The 27541-nt window shown below is 42.6% G+C and overlaps 1 protein-coding gene across 1 annotated transcript in view; it reads right to left on the minus strand.

Moving 5' to 3' along the window:
• The window catches only part of DNAH11 (dynein axonemal heavy chain 11), a 324465-nt gene that overhangs the window by 235836 nt on the left and 61088 nt on the right, over window positions 1-27541 (minus strand). The window contains exons 14-28 of the mRNA XM_032305983.1: window positions 27103-27495; window positions 20862-21194; window positions 20383-20637; window positions 20131-20300; window positions 19662-19884; window positions 15691-15807; window positions 15480-15566; window positions 11871-12029; window positions 10883-10966; window positions 9822-9980; window positions 8216-8338; window positions 7299-7421; window positions 5808-6032; window positions 4691-4782; window positions 3035-3161 (exon numbers count right to left, since the gene is read on the minus strand). Of these exons, the coding sequence (XP_032161874.1) occupies window positions 3035-3161; window positions 4691-4782; window positions 5808-6032; window positions 7299-7421; window positions 8216-8338; window positions 9822-9980; window positions 10883-10966; window positions 11871-12029; window positions 15480-15566; window positions 15691-15807; window positions 19662-19884; window positions 20131-20300; window positions 20383-20637; window positions 20862-21194; window positions 27103-27495 (2670 nt within the window). The remainder of the gene's footprint in view (window positions 1-3034; window positions 3162-4690; window positions 4783-5807; window positions 6033-7298; window positions 7422-8215; window positions 8339-9821; window positions 9981-10882; window positions 10967-11870; window positions 12030-15479; window positions 15567-15690; window positions 15808-19661; window positions 19885-20130; window positions 20301-20382; window positions 20638-20861; window positions 21195-27102; window positions 27496-27541) is intronic.

The raw sequence follows: 27541 nt of genomic DNA on the forward strand, positions 1-27541 counted from the left end.
CCACCCAGGTGCCGTTCACTGGACCCTTCTCCTGGCGAGCAGAAGCACGCGGTGGACAATGCTGCCGGTGGCACTGATCAGCCCGGCTGTGAGCAGTTCTGGAGACTTCTGTGCAGGAGCCTAAATATTCGGTTTCATTCTAATTTAAAATCTTTTTACCGTGTTATACTATCTAGTCATTCACTAAGGAGCGGTAGCAGTACTAGGACCGAGCCATGTTCCCGAACTGGAGATGTCCAACTTCTGACTACAGAGCTCGGAAGGAAGGGTGAGAGGGTGAGTGCCAGCCATGTCAGAGGACACTCCAGTATTAAAGGGACACTGAAAACATACAAAGAATGATCTCAAAGGTACACTTTTGAAGTTTATATACATAAAAAACAACTCGTCCTAGGACTTAGAAAGGATAGTGGAAAAAAACAAAGTTGGCACGGCGGACGCAGGTACCGGCAACCCAACATGTCATCCGGCTAAGGCACAAAGCACTGCTTGATTCTTTGGAAATAAAGTGAGAAGTACGGTAGTGACTGTGCCCCCAGCAGCAGCCTAGGGCTTCCAGTAAGGACCGAGCGGCACCGCGTAGGCACATCTTCTGAGGACAGCAAACGGGTCGGGACAGCTTAGTCCCTCCAGGGCCTGTAAACCACAGCTCAGCCCCTTACCATCGTCTACTGCCATCCGCCCTTTCTATAGCCAGGACCGCAGAATGGAGGGGACAAGAGGTGACCCTCTCACAGCTGCAAGTTCTCAGCCCATGAGGGGAAGCTGTGGCTTTTCCTCACTCCTTATGGGGCAGGTGAAGGACTGCTTTGCTCAGCCCCCATCCTTGAGTCATCAAGTGAGAGAGGTGTGGGAGAATCCCTCATAGAAGCTACAGGTGACTGCCAGAGGTCCATCTGTGAGATGTCCCTTGCTGGCCGCCTGCTGAGGTAGAAAAGAAAGAGAAGATGTAAGCCAATGGCGGATTTCACTGCCCAGAGCAATAACTGGAAGTGCCAAGACAGAGTTGACTGTGTAGTATACATCCCCTAGGAGGTTCCTCTCTGTCCCCTGAGGCCCGACACCCATTTTCCACAAGAGACCCAACACGTAGATGCTTGCTGTTGAGGGCAGAGAAAAGTCCATCACTGCTGGTGAAGGAATCAAGAGTGAGTACTAAGAAATGCAAGTGACTGACAGATGGTAGCTCCACTTCCTCTCCAAGACAAATGGGTGGGAAGGGGATAGCTAATAAAATAATCGGTATCTCCTTGCCACCTCCAAATTTATTCCGTGAAAGCCTAGCCTCCATACAGAGGTAAGACTGGATTTGTAACTAGACCTTGCTGAGCTGTTTTCTGTTGCTGCTGCTGCTGTTGTTTTATTTTTAAAATAAGGAAAAGAGACCGGGATGTAGGATACCTACCCCAAGTGTTCTTAAGTGGTTTGCTACTCAGTTCAAGGAGATTCGACAGGGTACGTTTGCAATTAATAGTCATAGAAAATAAAACTTCATGTCTATACTCTCTGTAATTAACGCCGTTCGATAAACCAATCATACAAACATTTATTATGTTTAAAGAATGTAATTAAAGGCAAAACAATGTTATCCCAGTTACAGATTTATCCAGCCCTTCTAATTTTCACACTGAGAATTCAGAATTGTAAGTATTTTGGATTTCCAAATCTTCAGGAACATAGACCTGTAATGGAATATGATACCTTCTACCTCACTATCATGCTCAAGGGTCCAGCTGCTGGTCATGCAAATGTTATGACAGCTCTGAGACTAATTCAAGGAAAAAAAAACACCCCAAACAACCAGTTGTGTGATACATAATGGGAGATGGATATATCAGGTTGTTAGTCAATGAAATCGGAGGGATTTTATTCACAAGGCCATCTGGAAGTTAGCATGGATATAGGAAACCATGACTGAGGGTTGACCCCAAAAATGTTGCCCAAGTTTGATGAACAAGTCTGTCATCAATAGCATGATTGCACTTGGACAGCAAAGCCATCCCACCAAAGTTAGGTTCCAAGAGAAATGATGAATGGGAGAGAAAGAATCAAGATATTGTGTCCAAAGAAGAGCAGAATTCAGCAAAACTACTGGGTCCCAAGACTATGCATAAAAACATCTCGAGAAAGATCATGAAGAGAAATCCTCAACAATAAAGCACAGCTTCAGGGATTATCATCCTCTTCTATACGGTCTGTTCTAGAAGGAAGAGCCCCTGTCAGCTGTCACCCCAGAACTACCTCAGTGAATGTCAGAAACTGAAGAGACACAAGTCAAAGGCGACAGCCTCTCAAAGTTTGCAGGAAGGAGGGTTTTGGGATGGAACCACGTCTGTTCTGTGATCTGAGCATTCAGATGACTGCAGATGGCAACTGCTTTTGTTTGCTTTAAATACTGTCATGGGTGGGCTGTTGTTCCTGCACAAGTAGGGTTTCATGAGAGGGTTAGGTTGATGAGGTGCACAACTGGGCGCCTGTCCACCTCTGGCACCACTGAGGACCAGTTTGACATCATCATTGTGACATCCCTTGTTCCAAGGGAGATATTCTGTGCTAGGAAAGCCGCTAACCAGGCAAGAGCTGCTCCAGCCCTTGTCTCGGAATTCTGGGGATTTAGAGCCAATGTTTCTTCTACTAACTTCCTGCAGGTCACTAAGCCTTGCACATTTGATACCCTTTCCCTTTACTGAGGATATAGTTTTGTTTTGGTTTTGGTTTTGGTTTTTAAGTATGTTCCACAACTAGCATGTAGCCCAGTGTGGGATTTGAACTCATGACCCTGAGATCAAAACATGAGCTGATATCAACAGTTGGACGATTAACTGAACAAGCCACCCAGATGCCCCATGGACTTGGTTCCTTTAGCACCAGCTCTGACATCCTTCTGTTGCTGCATTATGAATTTTTATTGCTGATTTTCTAGTTCCTGACGCATGTGACAAGCTACGTAGGTGGCATCTGACAACGACAGAGAAACTGTAGCATTCCTTAGCTGATATAGTAAAATATGACACTTCAAAAATATATACATTACCTGCTTAGGCTGAGCTCCCTTTGAGAGAATGTCAAGTAAGTCCGCAGAAGAGATGAAATAGAACCGCGGGAAAGCCACACGCTTGGTCTCCAGGTACTCAGCGAGAGCTTTTTCACAGAGAGAAAGCCTATGGGAATCGAAACGCTTTTTAAGCCTCTCTTTCACATTCAGTTGTTAAAACACCAACAAAACTAACACCAGCTCCTCCCGTCTGTCCACTCACCATAATAAGCTCACTGCCTAACACGCAGCCTCACTCCGCTTTGATCATCATCTTGCTCGTGACTAATCTACAAATATTGTCAAGTAGGAGACAGGTGCGCACAGACACCACACCATGGGCTGAGGCTAAACAGAGGTTAGACTTAGGTTGATACCACTCCCTTTTTTTTTTTTTTATAAGATTTATTTTGAGAGAGAGTGAGCAGGAAAGCATAGGAGGAGGGACAGAGGAATAGAGAGAGAATCTCAAGCAGACTCTCAGCAGAGCACAGAGCCTCATGTGGGGCTCGATCTCCCAACCCTGACACCACAAACTGAAGTGAAATCAAGAGCCGGATGCCTAACCAACTGAGCCACGCAGGTGCCCCACTCGTCACTTTTCTTAAATACACTCTTACTCAGCAAGGTCAACTAGGCTCGGCATCACTCCTCCTCAACACTAAATGCATTATTTAAGATGTCTTTGGTTCAAGGTCTTCCTTTACCCACTGAATGCCTACAAAACACACATGGCTTCAGCCCTCTCTGGTATTCAGAGGCATCCTAGGACTCAGAATCATTTCTGCTTTATCATTCTTGGCAGAGATGATCCAGAGGCAGAACCCACACGCCCCCAAGATCACTAAGAAATAATTAACTTCTGGGGCTCCTGGCTGGCTCAGTCTGAAGAGCATGTGAATTTTGATCTCAGGGCCATGAGTTCAAGCCCTGCACTGGGTATAAAGATAACTTAAATAAACTTCTAAAAAAAAAAAAAAAAAGAAAGAATTAACTTCTATAGAAATACCCTTTAAAACTTATGGGTAACTTTATATCTAGAGAGCCTACAGATGATGCAATAATTTTGCTTATGTAATATTTTTTATCTAGAGCTCTTTTCTACCTTGCAATAAAAAGTGATCAGAATTCTGCATAAACCTCTTCTTTCAGTAGCTGACTGCCTCTTTTTAATCAAAAGCCAGAATATCATAACCACCATTAGCTATGTAGATTTCTGGGTTAGAAATTACAAATGGCCCTTAAGGATTACCTAAGTACTAACAGGCTTTCTAAGGGTAATTTCTAGTATAAACTATATACAAAATAAACAATTCGCAATCATTAAGAGCAAACCAAGTTCTTGGAATAGAGTAGATGCTTAATAAATATTTGTAGGATACTTCAATAAAAAGTAATCAATCAATCATATCAGTTCTCTTGATAATATTCCAGTTTTACTACTATGGTAGTCTTTTCAGCCAAGAGAAATGTATTTCGTTTACATTATATACACACCATCTATTATGTCCAAGGCAACTAGACAGCTCTAAGCAAAACTGTATAGTAATTTAATACAGGTCTACCTACAATAACACGATGTTAGATACTGTAAGATACTTGAAAGCAATCTCATAAAATTACGACAAATTGATCACTTTATAGTTTTATTCTTACCTGTACTGTAAATCTTTAAGTTTTTCATAGAGATTAGGTCTGCATGTTGCTTCTAGAACATTCTTTATTTTAGCTGTCTTCAACATTAACTCCTGTATGAAAATGTAAGATGGAACCATTGGTATTAGAAATTACGTTCCTCAATTCTTCATCCTTTGGGGCATTTAAAAATGAAGAACAAGCTCTAAGAAAGTATGGTTAAAGGGACTTCTAACACCAGGCCTAGCCACATCTCCTTTTAAGCTTTTAAATGAAGATCCAAAACAAAGTAGAATCACACAGTTTTTATCAAAATAAATTCGATGGGAATTCCGACCATTCTGGGTCCAAACGAACAAAAAGAATAAGGAGAGAGAGAACCCAGAATCTTAAGCAGGACATTGACATATGAAAAGGGGATGAACGCTGAATGGTCTATTTTTTCTTCCTTTGGAGTTAAAATAGGATTCCTCTGGGTGTTCTTTAGAAAAGAAAAAAAAAGGCTATTCCTCATTTCTATATGAAAAAGTATAGCCATTATTCTTCACTGAAAGGATTTCAAATCATTCATCATGATCACACGTGCATCTCTGGGTGTTTTCTTTGGCCCTTATAAAATCAACAAACAAGTAACTAATAGTTTTGTTACCGGCATCCCCTCCGCAGTATTACTTCATGAAGATTAATGTTATCGCACCTTAGTGCAGGGCTTAAGGAAAGTATTGGGCCTGCTGCTGCTTTTTGTGTGGCCAGAAACTAAAACTGGTTCTTATATTTTTAATTGGTGGAAAAGAGTTAAAAGCAGCTTAATATTCTCTCTCACATAAAAACTCTAAGAAATCAAGTTTCAGTGTTGATAAAGTTTTATTGGCGCATACCCACACCCATTTGTTTACATAGTGTCTGTTTTCATTCACACTACAATGGCAGCACTGACTAGTTGTGATAGAAACCATACGCAACTGCAAAGCCTAGAACACTTACTGTCTGAGCTTTCACAAGAGCGAGCTTCCTGCTTCACCTTCCTAAAATGCAACCATGTATTTTTATAAATACGATACCCCAAATCATGGTTCTTTACAAGATTTTCAGATGGTTTGGAAAACTGCTAGGATACAAAACAGTATCTGCTGTGAACCTTAAATTCAGCATCTACTCCATCGAATCTTCTAGCATCTTTCACGAGCTGGATTCGAATATCTTCTGAACAAACAAAGATGCTTTCCAGGTGAGACCAAGTTCGCTGGACTTCTATCCAAGTGAAGATGACCAAGTCTGCTATGTTTAATTTATTTTGCCAGCTTAACACTTGCTCAATAAAATACTCCACATACTTGCTCTGAAGTAGACTCTGCAACTGAACCTAAGAGAAAGACAAAGAGCTTGAAGTACTAGGTCAGTTGGTAGACTGCAAGTACCATGAGGGAGGGACCATACCTCTTCTGTTGACTCCCGGATTCCTATGATCTACCATGCAATACCTGGAACAGGCATTCAGTATTGGCTACAGAGATCAACTGATGGCATTAAATACTCATATTGACATGTTTAAAAAAAAAAGAGAGAAATACAAGCAACTGCATTTCCTGTATCTTCTATAAGAAGACCATATATCTCTTCACAGGCAGAAAAAAAACCTTGTGCTCCAGGGTACAGCTTTAAGAATTAAATTTTATTCCTTTTCCTTCTCTCATTCTCTCCTTGAGGTCCCTGCCTATTAACCATTGCAAGGTTATAAATACCTTTTCCCCAATACTGAAAATATAAAAGCAACTTCTCTGCAGCTTCCTAAGCTCTCGGCTTCCATTTTCCTTCCCTCTCTGTCAACTACCAAGCATGGATGGCAAGCAGTCTGGTGAGCACTTCTCTCCATTCTCTGACATTGAAATCTCACAAAGTCACTGAGTAGAAAGGACACTTTTCATTCTCTTTCACCTCTAACTACTTAGTACATTTGACTCTTCTCCCCCAGAATTGATTTTATTAAGCTATTATCAACATGTTACATGAAGTTTAAAGTGAACCATGTGATACTGAATACATATATATATATTGCAAAATGGTAACCACAATAGGTTCCTTAACACCTCCATTCCTCATGGAATAACTTTTGCGGGTGTGGTAATAAGATCTAGTCTCCTAATAACTTTCCAGTAGACAATACAGTAGTGTTAACTGTAGTCACCACATTATACCTTAGATCCCCAGAACTTACTCATCTTATCCCTGGAAATGCGTGCCCTTTGACCAACATCTCCACATTTCCTCACTCCCCAGCCCCTGACAACCACTGCTGTCCCCAGTGCCCCAAACACCCGACTCTGATCATCATTCTTTACTGATTTACCAGCCCAACTCACAACGCTCTCCTTGAATCTCTTACCCTCCCCAACACAAAACCTCTCTGTCACTTCTTAGATCCCTTGGAGCCCTACCATCTGTCTCCCTGCTCAAGTCCAAGTTCCTTGAGAATAAGTGCTCATACCTTTTGATCCCAAATAGTACCATGCCCAGAGTCTGGGACAAGTAGACACCTGATGAATGAATAAATACTGAGTACTGGCACTTGGAAAAAGCCCAAAATTGCCACTTAAAAGAAAAAAATCTATAATCAAAACACCCATCTTACTTGGTTGTGCTCCAGAGTCTCAAAAAGTTGTTCATCGGATTTTAGTAATGGAATGCCAGTCCGATAGTGAATTTCATAAGAGAACTCCATGGAAGTCCAGGTCTGACTGATTTCAGTAATAGCCTAGACATAAACAGCATTAAGTTATGTGCACCGAAGTTTATTTTGTGATGAACATCTAGGCTATCAAGTGAAATTTTTAAAAAACCTTCTGAAATTCTAAAAAAAAATATAAATAAATAAAAACCATTATCCAATATTATTGGCCTCATTATTTTCCTGCAAATAATTCATGGTGATGATGTTCAGAGAATGAATTCCATCTCACAAAAACAAGCATCACTCTATTATCAAACTTCTGCTGGATCTGAGTTTTACATCCTTCACTGACACAGACTGCCAGAGATGAAAGGGACTCCAAAACTCATCTAAAGGGTTAACAGAGATCTTGTACGTGTCAGCCCTCAGGAGCCTGGTCGCGCTTGGAGACGCGATGTGAACTGGGGTGAGTCAGTTACCACACTGCACCCCAGTTTCCTCATCTGTAAGACAGGGTCAAGAGTATTACCAACCTCAGAATCAAATGAAATCATATAAAGCACTCGGAGCAGTGCTTGCAACAAACTAAATGACAGGGCGTGTTCTCTGCTATCACGGGCACCCACCACCACCAGCACCCGCTGTCACCAACGACTGGGCCCACCCTCCTGTTTAGGAGGATTTAGTTTCCCCGCCAGAGTCTGTCTGTCTGTCTCTCTGTCTCTCTCTCTCTCACACACACACACACACACACACAAGCAGCAGAGGAGAAAACGGGCCTCAGGTGTCCACACACTCATGGCACGGGGACTTTTGAGTCTCAGGAGCTACTGCACAGAACTAGTTCAGTGTAACCGGGAACAGCCCCAAGACACCACCTTTTCTGTCCCCAGCTCCTTCACGGCTTGGTCCACGATGCTTCGGACGGCATCTTCCACTTGGTGTAACCGCAATGCTAACAAATCTGCCAAAGTTGTGGCTTCGTTGATTGAAAATCTGACCTAATTAGGAAGAGAAAAGGGCAGAATTTACATTAAACGTGTAGTAATGGTTCTTGTGCCTGATGGCCAGAAGGCTGAATCACAGCTAAATATATTCAAGTCAGGTGCTGAGCAACCTCTGGTTCTAGAAGGTGGGAACGATTACTGTTTTTTACCTCAGAGTTACTGAGGCATCACCCACCAGAAGCTAAGGCTTAGGCCACGTTCATACTTCACTACTTTCTTTTGTCTCATATCCTTCGTCAGCTCATTTCTTACCTCTTTGCTCACAAAACCCATTTTTAAAGAGAATCACATGTTCATTTATTTTAATTTGGTTGAAATCCCAGGAATCAGGGAGTAGCTCATTTGTCTTTTCTTCCTCAAGTACTCTATTCACTGGACATAATTCCCAGTTGCTTCCGTGATTTAACTTAGTTTTCTCACTAATTTAATCTGAGTTTCTTGCAAAAAAAATACCCTTACTCATAGCATCATTATTCATATTTACCATGTGACAAAATATTTCACATTTATTTCCTCATCATCTTGTTGACTATTGCCCCTCACCACCCCCACAACCCCAGTATTTGCTAAGAAGCTCTCTACTCTTCCTAAGTGCTCAAATCCAACCACAACCCTCACCCCTGAGGAGCTGACTCTGCTTTGGTGGTTACAGGAAAGCCCTTTCCTGTCCCACAGCTGCTAATACCCAGTCCCTGCTTCTTGGTCACTGCAGCCTCTCCGGCTCTCCCCAGCCTGCGACTACTGTTCTTTGTGGCCACGCTGTGCTCTATACAAGGCTTTCACATCTCTCACTCGATGCTTACGAGAATCCTCTGATGTATGAGAGCACACAGCATCCTCTCACTGTAGTAATAAAAAACAAAACGCAAAGTAGGGAGAGGTTAAGAGTCTTTGAGGTTACAGAGTCTGTAAAAGACCAAAGGAGGGTGTCTTGGCTCAGGCTGCTGTAAAGAATGCCATCCACGGGGTGGTTTAAACAATGAACATTTATTTACTTGCTCACTGTTCAAGAGGCTGGAAGTCCAGCACCAGGGTGCCAGCGTGGACGGGTTCCTGAGGAAGGTTCTCTTGGTTTATCGATATCTGTCTTCTTCCTGTAGCCTCACATGGCTGAGGGTAGAAATTTCCAGTCTTTCCATCTGGTTCTAATGGCACTAATCCCATTCATGAGAGCTCTACCCTCCTGAGCTAATGATCTCCCCAAAGCCCCACCTCCAAATGCCCTCACCTTAGAGACCTGGGCTTCAGTGTATGAACTGGGGTGGGGAGTGGGCTGGGACGGGTCAGGGGATGACATTTAGTTCACAGTGGGGGATGCAGGAGGATCTTTGCATGATCAGTCTGTTGGTTCTATCTTGAGGAGTTGACCTCCCCCATTTGACTTGAAGTCTTTTCACTTCATCCCAGATGAATAATGTAAACCAAGGTATAACACTTCACAGTCACAAAAATAATTAACAAGACCCAGAAAACTGACCCCAGTGGCCTTCATCAGCTGGTTCCAATGCCTCTCTCTGAGTGCAGGGCTCTGTAACTCCATGACTGCTCTCAGGGAGGCCGCCAATTCCTTCACCGCGCTTTCCAGGCCAGCATAAGCATCCCACACACGGACTTCCTTATCTAATGACCAGATTTCCTAAATTAAAAAAAAAAAAAACCCATATATATTAGTACATTTCATAATTTGTGTTCCAGGAAAGAATAAATGTACCTTTCCCTAGATTATGAAAGAGTAGAAGAATTTAAGCCCATTGGTTAAGGGCTAAAGCCAGAGAAATAGAAAAGGATCCACTCATCTGTCTATCACAAGTCCTCTGCCTACAAGTCACTTGGAGACACTGGTTTCTTACTCACAGGCTCTCGCCGGTATCCCATGAGGAAACCTCATGAGTTGAGGCAAACATGTTCTGAGAAAAAAAGCAAAGGCCCTGCCAATTTTTAGCTTTCACTTCTGTGCATTTTGGCTTTATCCGAAGAGGTTCTACCCTCTTTAGAGGGCACGTGACTAGACATCAAAGCACTATATTCAAATCAGCTCTGTTCTGTATATGTTGAGCCCCTTTGGGATAGCAGAATAGTCAACAAGAACAAAGATCCCAGTATTCCATATATATTCCCAAGTGGCATGCTTCAATTATTGCCCCAAATCCCAGAATCAAAAGCTGTATTTGAATATAAAATGATGTTTGCCAAGGAAAGGACTCAAAAGTTTTCATAATCTTAACCTCTTAGCCCCAGTACTTTAAATCTTAACATCCACCATTCTAGATAGCCAGAGGAAGTTCAAGATCATAGCTGCTACTCATGAATCCATTTGCCCTAATATGCTTTCATCCACTCATTCACAAAAAGGCAGGCTTGATTAGAAATGCAACTGGCTCAGGATTTAAAAAAAAAAAAAAAAGTACTGTCTCCTATCATCCTGTTTGAAGTAAATAAGGACACGCAGCCCAACATACCAGATCCTCGGCTAGGCAGGATGGAAGGAGGTGGGGCTGAGAAAGAGAAATGGTTGTAATCGACAGTTATGGAACTTGCCTTGGCAAACCTTCTGAGTTCTACATCCATCTGTTCCACATTAATCTGTCTCCACTGGGTTTTAGTCCAATTATCAATGCTTCTCTGAAAACGCACAAGCAGATAAAAGTGTCAACAACATTTGGTGAAAGCAAGTCTCCACAGCAAAATACATAAACTGATGATACACAGTGATTCCATCATCCAGTGAAAAGTCAATTATTTAAATATTAACTGCACTTGTCAAAACTTCCCTATCAGCAAAACAAAAAAGTTGTCAGGACATGTCAAACTTAAGGTGAAAACATTATGATGTATTAATTTCCAGCAGCAGTGACAAATTCCGTTTACATACTATCATTATCATTTAATCCTGAGGACTCTGAATTGATAAGTGTATTATCATTAAATACCAGGTTTTGAAATTCTTCATGTAACACGAAATCAGCTTCCATAAGACAGTGTTCGTCCCTTATTGACAAAATGCTCGTTAACTTCTTGACCATATTCTATGTCCCTGAACACATTTCTATATGGCTTTCGACTAACTTCAAATTATGTATAATACGTGTTGCAATATACCTGGTTCCCCAGAACTCACTCACTTAAGTTTGGGACTTAATTAACAACATGCAAATTAACTTCAGTCAGGTCTGTTCCGTACGCACATACATGTAGGTAGGAGTGTATACATGAATTTGCACGCACAGGTCACCATATACATGTAGTATATAGTTACGTGTTATTTTCATTTATACCCTACATAATCCCTGAAAAGAATCTGAAGCAGTCAACTCTCTATACAGTTTCATTCAGATCCAAAAAGAAAACAAATGATAATTCGGAGAAGAATCTTCTCATAGGGATAGACAATTCTAATTCGGGGGGGAGGAGACTATAATGCCCACAGATTTCACAGTATAAAGCCCCCAAAGACTGAGATAGATACTAACAATTGCCTATTTATACAAAAGAACTATTAAAAAAAAAAAGAAAGGCAGTGTCTTACTGTAACGTAAGTAATGACATCCCAGAGGCCCTTGAGCAATTTTATTTCTTTGCGACACTGCTTCATCTGTTTGTACTCAGGAAGAGCCACTTCAAAAAGGTGGGTCGATTCTTGCATCTGTAACATTTCTTCTTCCAATGCCTCAAGCTCTTGATTTGCCTAAGGAGAAAACACACACACACACGTACCTCAACACCCTTCACGCTCAGTGAACGGCCATAGAGAGAGAAGCCACACAGCTCTGTGAACCTCTGGCTAGGTCCACATTTGCAACCTCTACTTTAAAATGAAAATTAAAAGAAGCTGGCAGTGTAATTATTGGTAAACTGTAGGGTTCTGATGAGGAAACTCACGGCTACTCAGAAAGTGAGAGGAGACTAGTCAGCAACCCAATCATGCCAGCAATCATGTCCCCACGCCTGCTTCAACAAAATTTGCTCAGGTAACAGACGTCTGGGACAACTGTCTTCCCGATTCTCATTGTACAGCTGGAGACTCGGCCCTAGAGAGCCAACGGTGAGGCTCTAGAGCGTCCATTGAAGAAGCAACCACTTCTTTAAAAAAGTTTCGGATCTAAAAAATATCCTAGAGATTATCAACCGCACAAACTGTACTGAAGAGAATTCACGAAATATAACCCTGGAGCTAAAGACAGCAGATGAGGAGAAGCTTCACTGTACGACGATCTTTCCCCCAACTGGTCTATCATCCCAGCGATGGAGGAGAGTCTGTTGTGCCAAACGTAAGTGGAGTCTTTTTTTCTTTCTCGATAAGCCAACTCTTAATTTTAGTTTTTATGAACATAGCAGTGTATTCACATGGTCCACATTAGAAGAGCACGGAGGAGGCGGTGGGGCAGAAGCAGCTTGCTCTCTCTCCAGTTCTTCTGGGCGCCATTTCTCTAACTCTCGATTCTGTGCACAGGCCACTCCTTCTTCATTTACCAAATTGAGCCACTACGATAGGTTACCGGCTTTGTAAAAAAAAAAAAATAAACTAAAAACTTGACTTTATTTTTCCACTTATATTTTCTCCCATCTTCCTCTCAATACCCAACTATTACTTTAGTTCTTCTGATTTTTTTAATTTAAATACTCATACTTAATCCTTTTTGCTTCATCAGTTTTTAACTCTTGATTCCCTACTATGCCAAGAGGAGTATCAGCACTTTCATCTTCTTTCATTATAGGAGTTACGGATTTCATTTTTGTAAGTCACACCTTTATAAACAAGAACCACAATTCTCTTAGTTTCACCCATTTTCTGGGAGGAAAGAAAATCCCATGAACATCAAAGGGTGTGTGCGCACACCATCCAGCTTAGGGCTATGTTATCAATCACTTTTAATGGACTCCTCAGTTTTATTCCCCTCCTTCCCACTATAGAATTAACCACCTAATTTTTATTTAATATTCCTGTTTTTTTTTAATAGCCTATGTATGCACTGCTAAATACTAAAATATTAAAGTTTATTTCTGAAGTTTATGTGAATAATTTTATACTCTGTATTAAGACATTCCAATTCATCTTTATTTTTGAGGCACATTTATATATATTCATGAGGCTGTGGGAAATTCATTGATTCCTACTACTGTGTAAGCATTACCCTGCATAAATACTACATTTAATTTATTACCTTGGATAGATAACACAGTTACTGTTGTCTGCTTCTGATGGTCATTTAGGCCCCCCAGGTAACCAGTGCTCATGCTCCCAAGCATCTCCCTGTCCCTGTGGTGTGAAACGTTGCATGCGCCCCCGCAGCGGTGCAGGCTTCTATGCTTGCTGCTGCTTTCCACCCTCGATTTAGCTCCTCCATTTCTTTCCCTGCCTGCCCTTTAGGAGCTTCCTCTTCTTTTCTGGGGAGCTCAGCAATGCATTTCAGGTTGCACAAACGTGCATGTGTTTTGGCAACTGCTTTAATGAAGGATTCTTTGAATCATCTAGAGTACCATGCTCCCCAAAGTCAACAGCCCTTCCAGTCAGCATTTTTTCCATTTCTTATACTAACTTATTCCTAAATATACACACCTAGTTATGTTAATTCAAGTGTGTCCTATGTCTTTGGCTTTGAGGAAACAAAAGCACATAATCTAAGTTTACCACAGAACGAGTTATAAAGGAGAGATTCACCATACTACTCCCTTTGATTCTGGAGGGTCAAAGGTTTTTGTCTGGTGGAGTGAGGTGCCTTGAGTACAAGGGTCTACCACACCCTCCCAGAACAAGCAGATACATGCCTCTGGATGAATCTGCTTCAGTAAGTATTAGGTGTATACGTGAGCGCGTGCGTGCATGTGTGCGCGCACACACACACACACACACACACAGACCCACACACGCACACACACAAACAACTTCAAAATAAAGGTACCCCAGTCCTACTATATTCAGAACATCCCTTGACACTTTCTGTAGGTATCAAGATAAATATCTCTTGACTTTTAAATATTTAACTCTATACCATTACATTACAGCATGAAAAAAGGTAGCATTCAATAAATATCTGTAGTAAATGTTTACATACAGCACATTGGTTACTCAAGTAAAAATGCCTCCCCTTCCACAATCTGTTCGGACCACCTGCAATTTAGACAGAATCTTTAAAAACCCCACAACTCTATTAGCATATTCTAACCCACAATGCATACATTAACCAGTTTTCTACAGCCAAGTGCAGGAGGAGATCTGCTCCAGTACGGTGCTTTCTGAAAGAGCATAAAGCAGATAAAACTAAACTCAACCCAGAACATGAGACAGGGAGGTACAAGCTGTTTGCGCTTGAGTTTTCTACCAGTCTAAGGAGTCAAGCCTCTCTCTGGAGTAAAAACAGGATGGCAGCCTCCGTGAAGATCTCAGAAAGCTGCACCGCTCCTGAATCTAAACTTCACGGTCATTGCTCTTTTTGGCTCCTAGGTTAAGAATTCCTAAAGAAATGAAAGTGTTATTTTTCTAATAATCTTTTAATACATTTTTTTCAAGCCTCGTGTGAACTACTCACCATTTTGGGTTGTATGCCCATTAAGTTCATCCTTATAGGCAACGACAATAAAGCAGTTCATTAGAAACTAGGGCTGGATGACTCCATAATATTCGTATCCCAAGTTAAAAGTTAAGTTATGGGCTTTCTTCGCTATGGTTAAAAGTCGCTAGGAAAGTATCACAGGGCCAACAATAATAGAGGATAAAATTCCTGATTAAAAAAAATTTGGACAGCTAGCATTTTAATACTATTCTGCCACCATGTAATCCCCAATGTTACTCAACTACACATGATGATTTATCTGAAAAGAAGAGAAACTACATCATAGGAATATTATAAAAACCATATTTAAGCAATACATCTAAAGTTCTTGGCACATTTACATAGTAAGTACTTAAAAATAGTTGTTACTTTCACTATCGTGATCACTTTGATAATGATGGTCATTTTGAGAGACATGATTTAAAATACTACTGGAGTGAACGGTTCATAACCCGGTTTCTAACAGTTAATTCTCAACTGCCTACCTAAGTGCCAAACTAAGGCAAAATATCTCAGTAAGTCAGGGTCTAATCCGACTTTCTACAAGGGCTATTGTAGCAAAAAACAACTGAGATCAGCATTACCTTATCAAGCACTGTGTACGGATTTTCTGCATGAAAACTGAGAGGAGCGTAGTGTCTGAATCTCTCTCTGAACTCGGCCTGCTTCCGCTGATGAGGGCAGAAAACACTGAAGGTGAATTACCAACAGCAGCTTCAGTCACCCTTGTAAAAACTCTCTCTAAAACAAAGAGAAAACGAACCTAACACCCCTAAAACTTGGTAGCTTGCTTACATCGAAGGAAGTACACTTTTTCCTTATGAGGGTGACTTCTGCATTTTGGAGAGGCGAGACAGCATGTCTAACAGTCACTGCAATCTTTTTGGTAGTTTCCCATCTTTCGGGTAATTCCTACAGAAACAAAGGTACAGATGGGAAAATACTTCAGCGACTGCATTAAATGAAGTCCCCAGGATTTAATTATTCCCACCTCTATACATTAACCCATGACATCTCCACATTCCTCTGGAACAGAAGGATTTTATCCCCAGAAAGATGCAAGTGGCTAAAGGCTCCGGCCAGGCTGACCCACTGGCACCATGGGATTCATCTCTTCCAAGCATAAGCCAGATTTGTCCTCTGGCGTAAGATTTATGGCAGAATACAGGAAGTCTTTTCCAAATACACATCAATTTCCAAACTGTTTTGCTGTTAAGGGAATGAAATTCAGGGGCTCTAGAAAGGACTTCCCAGCTGTCTAACAAGTGGAAATGGGAGCCGGGTTTAGCAATTTAGCAAGTGAAGAAAGATGCTTTGAATCTGGTGGGGGCACAGAGGAAGGCGTAAAGTTAATCTCCTGCCTTTTCCTCTAGCTTCCAAAGCTCTGTGTGTACTCTGTCTTGACAGAGAATTCGAGCATTTAGGTCAGGTTCATTGCAAGTAACCAGGATTTCCGAAGTGAAGAGAAGCCAAGGGAAGGGAAGGTTAATTTCTACTTGATGTAGGACAAAAGCAGCAATAAATAGTTCAGGTAGCAACTCAGCTCTGCACTGCCTGACTACAATGCAAACAGGACAACAGCAAATTATTTTCTTTGAAGAGCCGTTGTGCATACATGCTGTTGAAAAGCATTCCTTGTGCCCAGACTAACAAAGCATTGTTTCTCTGGGTGATCTCCTAGGACACTGAAATTGTTCTGTCATACAAAACCACCCATAGTGAGGGGACTCTACTTGTGTAGCTCAAGTGCAAAAACAAAGGTTCTAAAGACTATTTTGTAAGCCTCGATAAATATTTGATGAATGATTGAGTAGCTGCCAATTATGAAGAGTACGCCGTGCTAAGTGTCAACTGTATCCGTGTGGGGGAGGGGTACTGGAAAGATAAAACACGTTCTTCCACTTAAATTGTTTTGCAATTTGTCAGAGTCAATGAGAAGCACCCACGAACTATTCTATGGGACAGAATGCTTGGAAGGCGACATTCCTGATGGAATTACCGAAACAGAACAGAGACCAAGAGACCTGGGCTTTAAACCCTCCTAGTCCTTTATCTCCTTTTTCTACCCTTCTCATCCAAACTCCACACCCTCATCTCTGCACTCTCACTTCGCATTTCCAATTGAGCCCAGGAACCTAACCATCTCCTGGACCCTGGGGAGTAACAGGTACAAAGGTCACATCCCTGGGTCACACCCCTTAATCCTGACTGACACAGTAAACGTGCTATTACCTGCTTCTTGTTTAGGGATTCCAAATAAGCCTCCACTTGATCCAAACAGATGTTCCTTGAAAACCACAGATCAGACAATCTCTGAAGTTAAATGATAGGATTCCCCCAAAGAGGTAGCACAGAACCCAGACAAGACTGGGTTCTAGAAGGCAGAAACTAGGGCGAGATCCTTGAGATCCTGCAAGGTAAGATGACCAGTGCAGGCTGGGGGTAGAAGAGTGCTCGGAGGGCAACGAGTTGGGGTTCATAGGCTAGAGGCCATCAGTGAAGGCTTCCTAACAAGAAGGGACTTGATACAAATCTATACACTAAAGTTTAATCCTGCTTCCAGACTGTATCGTAGAGAGGGAGTGAGGACACAGCCACACCGAGGGGCTTCTTAGCACAGAACCCAACACAGGCAAGTATAAGGGAAATGAAACTGCTAACTCCTAACGATTATGAAGAAGAAACACTAACTATCACAAACTGCTTTAATAAAAATAAAATTTGGGCACTGTTAGCCTCCAACTGAAATGTGCATTGCCTCTGAGTCTTATTTTTTCTCTTGACTAGCCTGAATTACTGATGGAGGCACACACATAGCTAGAAGTGTGGCCCACTTTTGAAATATTAAAAACCCTAACGCTTTCAATAATTCATTAACCTCACGTAAGTAGCCAAACTCTTACAGTACAAATTCTAGCTGTAGTTAAAATCCCTGGTATCCATGACCTGTGTTCCTACTCGTTTCTCTATTTTAAGGTCCAAGACCTGGCTCAAAGAATATCCAGAGCTTTCTAAAAACAAATGTTTACATTGTGCCCTATACCATTTCATCTCTCACTCTTGTTATGTAGCTATGTATCCACAACTCATCTCTGTGTCTAAGTGGATTTCAGATCTAAGGACAGTTTCATAAAGAGAACTGAGTAATTCATCTGTATTAATTCTTTATAGTCCCCAGATTCAAAAGATTCCACCTGTAAATACACTGTTGCATTTCATCCTCACAAAACAAAACAGGAGTTACACAAGGCAGCAGCAGTTGTGAAAAGTTTGGCAACTTAGAATCACTCCAAGACCCTGCATTTCACTACTGTGTTACAGAAGAAATTGAAAACTGATACAAAAGCAAGAAAGCAAGCATGCAAGCAAGAAAGCAAGAAAGAAAAAGAAACAAATACCCAAATAAACACCTGTGAACCCTTGCTCACAGCAGCGTTATTCATGATCACCGAAAGATGGCAACCACCAGATGTCCAAATGTCCATCAACCGATGAAAAGCTTAACAAGCTGTGGTTGATGCAAACACAATGAGCCGGTGTTCAAACACGAGATGAACATGGCATTTACATGCCACAAGACCAATGAACCTCCAATATACTGGGCCAAGTGAAAGAAGCCAGACACAAAATACCCCAGACTGGATAATTCCATTTATGTGCAGTGTCCAGAGTAAGTAAATGCATAGATACAGGCAAAGATTGGGGGCAGCAAGGACCAGTGGCAGGGCAAGAGTGGGGAAGAATGCAGAAGGATGGCTAGTGGATGTAGAGGTTCTTGTCACAGCAATGAACATGTTTAGAGATCAGAGGTGGTGGTTACACAGTATTAAGTCCATACTAAATGTCACACACTTTCAAAGGATTACTTTCATGGCACGTGAACTGTGAATTTCACCTCAACAAAGAAGTGGGAAGCTGGAGACCATACCCATTTTAGAAGCGAGGCGTCTGGAGAGAGAGTTTACGGAAGAGGAAGCATGCTCGGAGGCAAGCAGATGGGATGGCCTCACACTGTACTTGGGTTCCAGGTTCGAATCACTGAACTAGGATTTAATACAAGTTTTTCTTGTATTGAATGTGTCCACTGCTCACACTTGCCAAGTTAAATGTAAGCCCAGGCTGGAAGCTGATGGAGAATGGAAATATATGATCTATACATCTTCCACACAGGTGTGCAGAGAGAAACCTATGAGATTTTGATTCATGGTTCCAGTTCAAACTAAAAAGACTTCGCTTGTCACTGGGCACAGAGCAGCCACCAACTTTCTAGAGCATAGAAACAGGAGGACAACACAGAACTCCTATTTAGAAAACAGTGATTTCTCCGTCACTTGGGCTTTCTTTATTCTTTATTAAAATGTCCATGATATGTTTCTGAAGACTAGGACACTTCTCAATTGAGAAGCAGCTTTCAATGAAAAAGAACAGGGGCATGTTTCATGTCTGGGAGGAAAGGCTGGGGAACTCCAAGGAGCAGCCCCAAGGCCGTTCGCTAAATACATCCTAGCAAGAAGGCAACAGGCACAGCAGTTGAGATGGAATATCTTGGCATAAAACACACTTAGGTTCATCCAGGCTGAAATGACTTGTGTGACCTTGAAAAACATATTATATCTCTTTAAGTTTCAGATTCTTAACCTGCAGAATGCCAACAGTTGTCTCCAGTATAGGTTGTTCTAGGATGTTCTCAGAGAGGTCACATGAAGAACTTGGCCAAAGGAGGTGCCCAATGTATGTTAATTTGGGTACTTAACCATGACACTTACTTCCAGCTGAATATAGACGTGCTCAGGCATCTTCTGGCCGTAGTTCTCCAAGAGTATGATGGTTTGCTTTAGTGGTTCAAAGAGTTCATCCGTAGTTCTCTGTCGGTTTCTTACTGCCAGAAGATGCCCCATGATATCAACTAAACCATCGTGATCACCCTCACTTAAATCTCTCTGAAGTCCAGCATCTGTATCCTTTATAAATTCTTGGAGCTCATTCAGACTAGTACATACATATATAGATACACACAAACATATACGTACATGAACACACACAAACCCAAAGTAAACACATTAAAACCTTCAGAAGACTTCTGATAGTCAACAATGAATATAAGATTCTTTCTAAACATTACTCTATCTCTAAGAAAGTGGTAGTTTTAATGTTCTTAAAATTTATGTCTCAGCTTCAGAAAGCAGTCAGGTGTTAAGAGTTGTAATTCCAAATCCCAAAAGCAGAGAAGGTTACCTGTCTACGACAAATCTCAAAAGATGCTCCTGAAACATCCAGCTCCATTTCTTAATAATGTTCAGCAAGCTCACTTTGAAAGGCTTCATGTCCACCTTGAACCAACTATCAAACACTCTGAAGTCATCAAACTTGCTCATCTGAACATACAAGGCTTCGTAAATGTCAATCTATAATTAGAAAAAAAAAAAAGTCCTTGGACAGTTCAGTCAGACAGGAGAAACTACAGGGAACACTGAGGGTTTTCCTTGCCTGTTCTTTGAACTGTTCCAGACTCGGTGGTTGTTCAAGGACTTCTTCAAGTGCGTGAGTGTCCATTTCCTCAGATGACCCCCCCTGGCCATACAGGAGAAAATGCTTCATAAACTCAGCTCGGTCATCAACCCAGAGGTAAGCGTACGTGTCCAGGGTGTTTCTGAAGTCCAGGACTTTGCTGATGACATCTGCCACTCTCTTCATGATCTCCTGCCTGACCTCTACCAGGCCCAACATATTCTCCATGTCATTCTAAATGAAAGGAAAATCAAACATTCATTAGAACGCACCTCACTTTGTCAATCACAAGCAAGGTAACATCACTGAAGGCCATCTGTCAAAGGGAGAGTACTTGGTGAACTCATAAACTGTGTTGTTGGTTTTTTCCCACTTCTCCTTTCCATGTGCTCCCCATTATCTCCAGTTATGTTTCAATCATTAATACCAAAGGTCACATGCTTTTTCGGGGACAATACCTGATAAGTTGCTATTTCCAGATGTGCAGCCACTCGCTCCATCTGGGCAGACATCCTACAACTGCTGCCCAGCATTTCTTCTACGAGATCGTAGAAGCCATCCCCTGCCTCTCTTTCTAGAGAAGGTTTGAAGAGAATCTCAGGGGGCATTAAGATCATCTGCACTTGAAAAAATGGCACAGCTTTCAGTTGTTTCTCCGTATTCATCAGAAAGAAGTCTAAGTCATGCATGATGGCTTGAAAAAAGCCTTCTACCACCATGTCATCGATGAACTCCACATAAATCTTCCAGGTATCCAGAGAAGGATTGGCTTTGAAGAGCTTCCTATTTTCCTAAAACATAAATAGTAACAGAGGGGTATCAACTATAGTGGTTACAAAAATGAGAGCTTTCCACTGAAATGTTTTGTTAAAGAAGTGACTGCATTTCTGTGCATGAGACAGGAACATTTAAATGCCAGGTCACAGAGCCTGAAGCTGAACAGTAACTATCTCAGCAGGATTTTGTAACACCTAGATCAACTATAACATACATTCAAAAGTCATCCTTTAAAGGAAAAATCATAATGAAAAATGCTCTCTTCAAGTATGTACTAGAGATAGAGGGGTTTTTGGGTTTTTTTTTTAATGCATTCTCTATGTTCTGGATGTAGGCTCCAGCTCTTGCTCTATCTGAACTCTGTGTGGCCCTGGGCTTTGTCTTCCATGGCCTTATGTGTAAATGAGGTTTCCCAAAATGGTCTTTCAGAGAACACTGTTCTGGAATATCCAAACTCACATAGTCTGCAAAGTGCTATGTAGTCTAGGCCTTTCTGGGAGATTCACTGTGCTACTATTGAAAGCTTAACTTGGTTGAACCAAAACAAGCAACCAAATGACAAACACTTTGTGCAAACCACCTATAAGCAGCCTATAGAACAGTAACTCAGCTTGAGAAAAACCAGGCTGGTGAAGGCAAAGCTCCCTTTGTGCTTCAACAGTATTAAGTTCTTCTACCTTGACATCTCCCAAGAGTATGGGTAATGAATAGGTCGATAGGGCATGACAAGGTCAGACATGAATACTGTTTAGGACTGCTGGAGGCTGAGCATATGGTGTAGCAGGACTAGGGACACAGATTTAAAAAGGTCAGGTGGGCAGCAAGGGTAGATTCCAGAGATACCTTTTTAGTGGTAAAGGTTACATAGTCCCTCCAGTCCAAGGGGCAGATGCCCAAGGCAGAAACGAGATCACAGAGCAAAGGAGACACTTGGATGAGGGCTGATGATAAGGTAGATGATACTCTGCCTTTTCTTTGATCATTTGCTGCTATGGATGTATGATCCACGATTCAAAAGATATGTGTTACAGGCAAGAACCACAACTATAGAGGTGATAAAATGGGACCTAGATTGGAAAGTTCTTAGAGGGATATCTTGCCCTCAACAAATTTAAGGACCCCTCCCTTTAAGGATGCTGTCTTGCCTATCTAGCTGGAACCATTCACATCTGTATATATCTGTAGTATATGTGGCCCACACCCCTGGAGCATGTTGTACAGTAGATATCCTAGTCATCTGTACAGAACAGACCTGGATCCTTTGTAGTCACTAGAAAGGAGAAGTATAGATCTTACACCTAGGAAAAAAAATCCTTAAAGACCATTCAAATGAAAAGTTTATTCATTTGAAAGGTAAAAAAATATGGGGCACCTAGGTGGCTCAGTGGGTTAGGCCGCTGCCTTCAGCTCAGGTCATGATCTCAGGGTCTTGGGATCGAGCCCCACATCGGGCTCTCTGCTCAGCAGGGAGCCTGCCTCTCCCTCTCTCCCTCTCTGCCTGCCGCTCTGCCTGCCACTCTGCCTACTTGTGATCTCTATGTCAAATAAATAAATAAAATCTTAAAAAAAAAAAAAAAAGAAAGGTATAAAAATAAAGACCTAAAACACACCAAGTGTCACACTGCTAGGAAGTTAGCACCCAAGCTAGGACTACAAATAGGACCTTTTGATCACCACCCCGCCCAGGGTAGGGCTCTTCTAAACATATCACTGTGACTGCCTCACTGTTTATACTTTTTTTTTTTAAGATTTTATTTATTTGACAGAGAGATCACATGTAGGCAGAGAGGCAGGCAGAGAGAGAGGAGGAAGCAGGCTTCCTGCTGAGCAGAGAGCCCGATGTGGGGTTTGATCCCAGGACCGTGGGACCATGACCTGAGCCGAAGGCAGAGGCTTTAACTCATGAGCTGCCCAGGCACCCTGTTTATACTTTTCCATCCCAAGATATCCAGTTTATATACTGCAGTGCCATTTATAGGGATTGTTTTATTTTCAACAATTTAACATAAAGAGGAAAAGGGAAGAAGAGCTTTGGGTCACTTAGGCATGGCTCAGGTCCCTTCCAAACCTAATCTTTCAGGGTTCCATTCTTCTCTCTTCATCTTAGACTCTGCCTGCAAACTATCCCTTGGAATCCCCTCAGCCACACAGGGTGCAGCTTAAAAAGACAGAAATGACCTACCCTCTGCAGTATTTCCACAGCTTTCCCCCAAATAACACTCCTCAGAGGAAGTCTGACAGCCAGGCTCAAAATCATGGACTGATCCCAGGGACAGGAGGAAATCACAAAGATACAACTTCTAGAAACAATCATTCCAACCCTATTTTGAAGTTGACTTCTCTCAAGTTGGAACCTCTCCTCTGTTCTCATACTGAGAACAAGGACTCCAGAGGTGCTTAGTTTCTGGCTTGAGGAAAAAAGAATTGAGTCCATTTATTAGCAGGAAAAACTCCAACCTTATTCTCTGAGGGGACCAAATTCTTAGAATAATCTTCAAGCCTCCTTTTATGAAGCTCCACATCCAGCCTGTTAGGAGATTCTATTTGTTATACTCAACTTAAAATATATCCAGAATCCGACCATTCCTAATCACCTCCATCCTCACGACCCCAGTCCGGACACCAGGGATCTGTCACCTAGGTTACAGCCAGATGCCACGCCTCTGTCACCTAGGTTACAGTCATGGTAACCCCCCCAGACCCCCGCCTCCCCTGTGCTTGAGTTTCAACATGACAGCTGGACTCTCTTCCAAATCAAAGTTAGATCATGTTTACTCTCTTCTCTTCCAAGTCCTGCAACGAGCTCCCCAAGGAGCCCGGAGTAAAAGCCAAAGTCTGTACAAAGGCCCGTGAGGACTTCCCTGAAGTGCCGGGCCACTCCACCCCTCCTCATGGCCCATGAGCGTCTGAGCATCTGACTTGAGCTCCTTGTCCCCTGCACCCCCCTACACCCCTGAGCAGGGGCTGCATTCGCCTTCAGGCTTCGCACCAAACACCCAGCACCTTCCTCCCTGATGCCCATTTCCTCTGTCTGGAACACTCCTTTCCCACCCGCCCGCTGTGTTGACTCTGTAACTTGGCTCTCATCTTACCTTCTCCTTTAGGCTCATCCTGATCATCCTGTTTAAACCCCCACCCCCCAACCCCGAGCCCAGCGTCAGAAACTCCTGCACCCTGCTCTCGTTTCCTCTTTGTTCCGCAGCACTCAACCACTTCTACCACCTCTGCCTCACATCCACTGTTTCTGACATCTCTCTCCTCACTAGGATGGGAACACCACAGAAGCAAGGGTCCCTATTCTGTCCACTCAAGTATCTCAAGAAGCTAAATTGGTACTGGGCCCATAAGAGGCTCGCTTGAAGTATTTCTTGAGGAAGTGAAGGATACTGGAACATTAAACTACATAATTGGTTATAGTCTATTTCAGCAGAAAAACCGTAAGTCCATTGCTCATTCTGTTACTGAAAGTTAGCCTAGAGAAAAGTGTCTTTACATTACACATGAGGAAATTCAGGCGTGGTTTCTGGAAGACACAAGACTAAAAACCCTGGTTTTTGACCTCCACCATGGGCAAACCCCTGACTATGGTGCTTTGTGATGGTGGGGTGGGTGGGTGGGTAGGGGTGGGTAGGGGTGTGGGGGTATGGGGGTGTGGGGTAGGGGTGAGGGGTGTTGGTGCTCTGCCCAAAGGAGAGTGTCATGGTTGAGGACTGCATTGATCTACAGAAATAATTCCATATAATAAACATGCTCAGAAAGAAATACAAACTGTATTCTTTTGTTCCCCATCCTTTTTCCCTTAGGAAGAATCAAAAATGAACTTCCCCACATCACCTTAATCGGAGCTACCCCCCTGTGAGCACCACATTCCTGTCCTTGGCCCCCCTCCCTCCTGTTACTACAGATGAACTCTCCAATTTCCTATCTACAGCCAACTTCCACATGTATTTATGAAATCCCTTTCCTTCCAGGACTTTCCTCCAACAATTATTTCCCCTCTACTGGATCATTCCGGTCAACATACCATCACTGGGAAAGACCAACCAACATTAAAAATAAAATCCTCCCCCTCCTGACACGCCCCAGGCACTGTGGAGTTTTCAGTTTCTGCCAGCTCGGAGCTCCTCAGGAGCTGAGTAGCTTTTGGATCCCATCGCTCCCCTTCTCGTCAGCCACTCCATTCTGGCTTCCCTTGTACCAGGTTAGCTCTGTCACAGTCACCAACAGCGTCCATGGTGCAATATCTGACTGCCAACCTTGGCCCTCATTTTCAGGTCCTGGATCAGGATGGGACAAAGTCAAATGCTTCCTCCTCCTTGGAATGTCTTCTTGGCTTGCTTTCCAGGACAGCCTCTCTCTGAATTTTCCTTCTGCTTCACTGGCCTCCTTATCAGCATCCTGTGCTGGACCCTCCCATTCTCCCTGGCTTCAGAGAGGACTTCAAGGTCAGTCCTTGGATCTCTAATTAATCCCTATGTGAATTCATCAAGGTCCATGGCTTCACATATGACATACATACTCCTGACTCTCAAGTTTAGGTCCCTGGCCTGGATTTCTAGCCCAAACTCCAGCCTTGGCTGCAGTGCCAGCCTACCCGAAATCTTCCCTTGGGCGTGTATCTCTAACCAACATGGCCTAACCACCCAAAGCCTCTCTTTTCCATACAAAATCCACCTAGCACAGTTCTCCCCATATCAGTAAAGGCAAACTCCAATTTTCCAGCTGCTCAGACCAAAAAACTGGAACTCATCCTTGACCTCCCTCTCTCCCCTGATTCATCACAGCAAATCCTGTTTGCTCGACCAGAATATTTGCCTTCAGAATATATCCAGCATGACGCCGTCTATCCCCACCGTCTGACCCAAGCCATTATCACCTAAATTATTAAAACTATGTCCCAAAGGTCTCTGGACCTCCTACCACCTCCTTGCCCACCTCTGATTTATACTCAGTAGGGCTGGCCTTTGAGCAGAGAGTGTCTGGCTGCCACTTCACCTCATGGTAAAAACCCAAGTTCACAGAATGTCAATCCCACATATGTGTCCTCAGTCCCTCCCAAGCTTCTTCAACTACTACAATTCCCCTTGCAAATTCTGCTTCTGGAAGGTAGGCTCTCTAACAGATACCAACGTTATCTGTTATCTCTTTTATCTCTGTTATCTCTTTCCTCAAACTTCTGTACTTTTTGCTGCCTAGAGCATCCTTCTCCTGATATCCGTGTGGTTCATTCTCTTTCCCTTCCAGTACTATGCAGAACAGCTACCTTAGTATGGAAATGTTTCAAATCATCTCATATAAAATACACCTGTACCAATGATTCCCTATCCTACCTGCTGTATTTTCCACTGTTTCTCCTATTCAGTGTATGTTATTTTCTCTACCTTTTCCAACTAGAATGTAAGATTCAAGAAATAAGTGACTTTTTGTTTGGTTCCATTTTCATTTTCTATCTTGTTTCCTTTGTTTTATTTTGTCTCCTCTACAATTGAGAACTCTAGAATAGTGCTTGTTGCTGTTTTAAAAACTCAAATATTTGTTAAAAGGAGAGTGATTCCTGTGCACCCTCAGGAGAAGGTTGGGAGGGTTGCAGGAGGTGATGCAGACAAGTCAGCTGGTACTTACAGGCATTCCACAAACCCTGTGAGCTATGAACAGCATGCAGGAGAGCACAGAGCTAGGACAAAGACAAGGATCCCATCTCTAGGATCTAATCTCTTCCCTCGGGAATGAAAACAAGAAGGGCTGCAGAAGTTAGAGGCAAGTCATGCAAATTCCTCCATTTTAAAATGCTGAATAAAACCATACACAAAGCTCTCTCAGGCCCAATAAAAGAATCCTACATCATTAGCTTGGGTATGCCTGCTCTTTTCTCAACTAATTGAAAAGACCCTCTGCCAATTTCCAAACCTGAAACGCCATTACCTCCACCAAGTTATGTATCCTGCAGCCATCTTCTTGAATTTGCTTGTATTTTTTAGCAAACAGATGGCCCTTGTCCTCCAAAGTCAAGGCAGCCTCCCTTCTGGGCTCCCTCCTGGGAAGGAGCGTACACTCGGCCCAAGCCTTCATGGTCTGCTGGATCACCTTCACGTTGCTCTGCGTGCGCTCCACTCTGCGCGCCAACTCCAACGTGGCTGCCTTCACGCTCTCGATGTAGGCCCAGCAGTCACGCTGCCAGGTCAGCGATGTCGCGGCGGCCTGCAGCTGCTCCTCCACGGCCCTCAGCTCACCCTCCACCAGAGGGTATTCCACTTCCAGGAGAGTCTGCTTCAGCGTGTTATATCCTTGCACAAGAAGTTCCAGATTCCCAATGTACTGAGTGGAAGGAAATCCCAAAACAGAAAGTGCCAAACGCGTTAAA

Source organism: Mustela erminea, chromosome 11 (assembly GCF_009829155.1).
Source record: "Mustela erminea isolate mMusErm1 chromosome 11, mMusErm1.Pri, whole genome shotgun sequence".
Classification (NCBI taxonomy): Eukaryota; Metazoa; Chordata; class Mammalia; order Carnivora; family Mustelidae; genus Mustela; species Mustela erminea.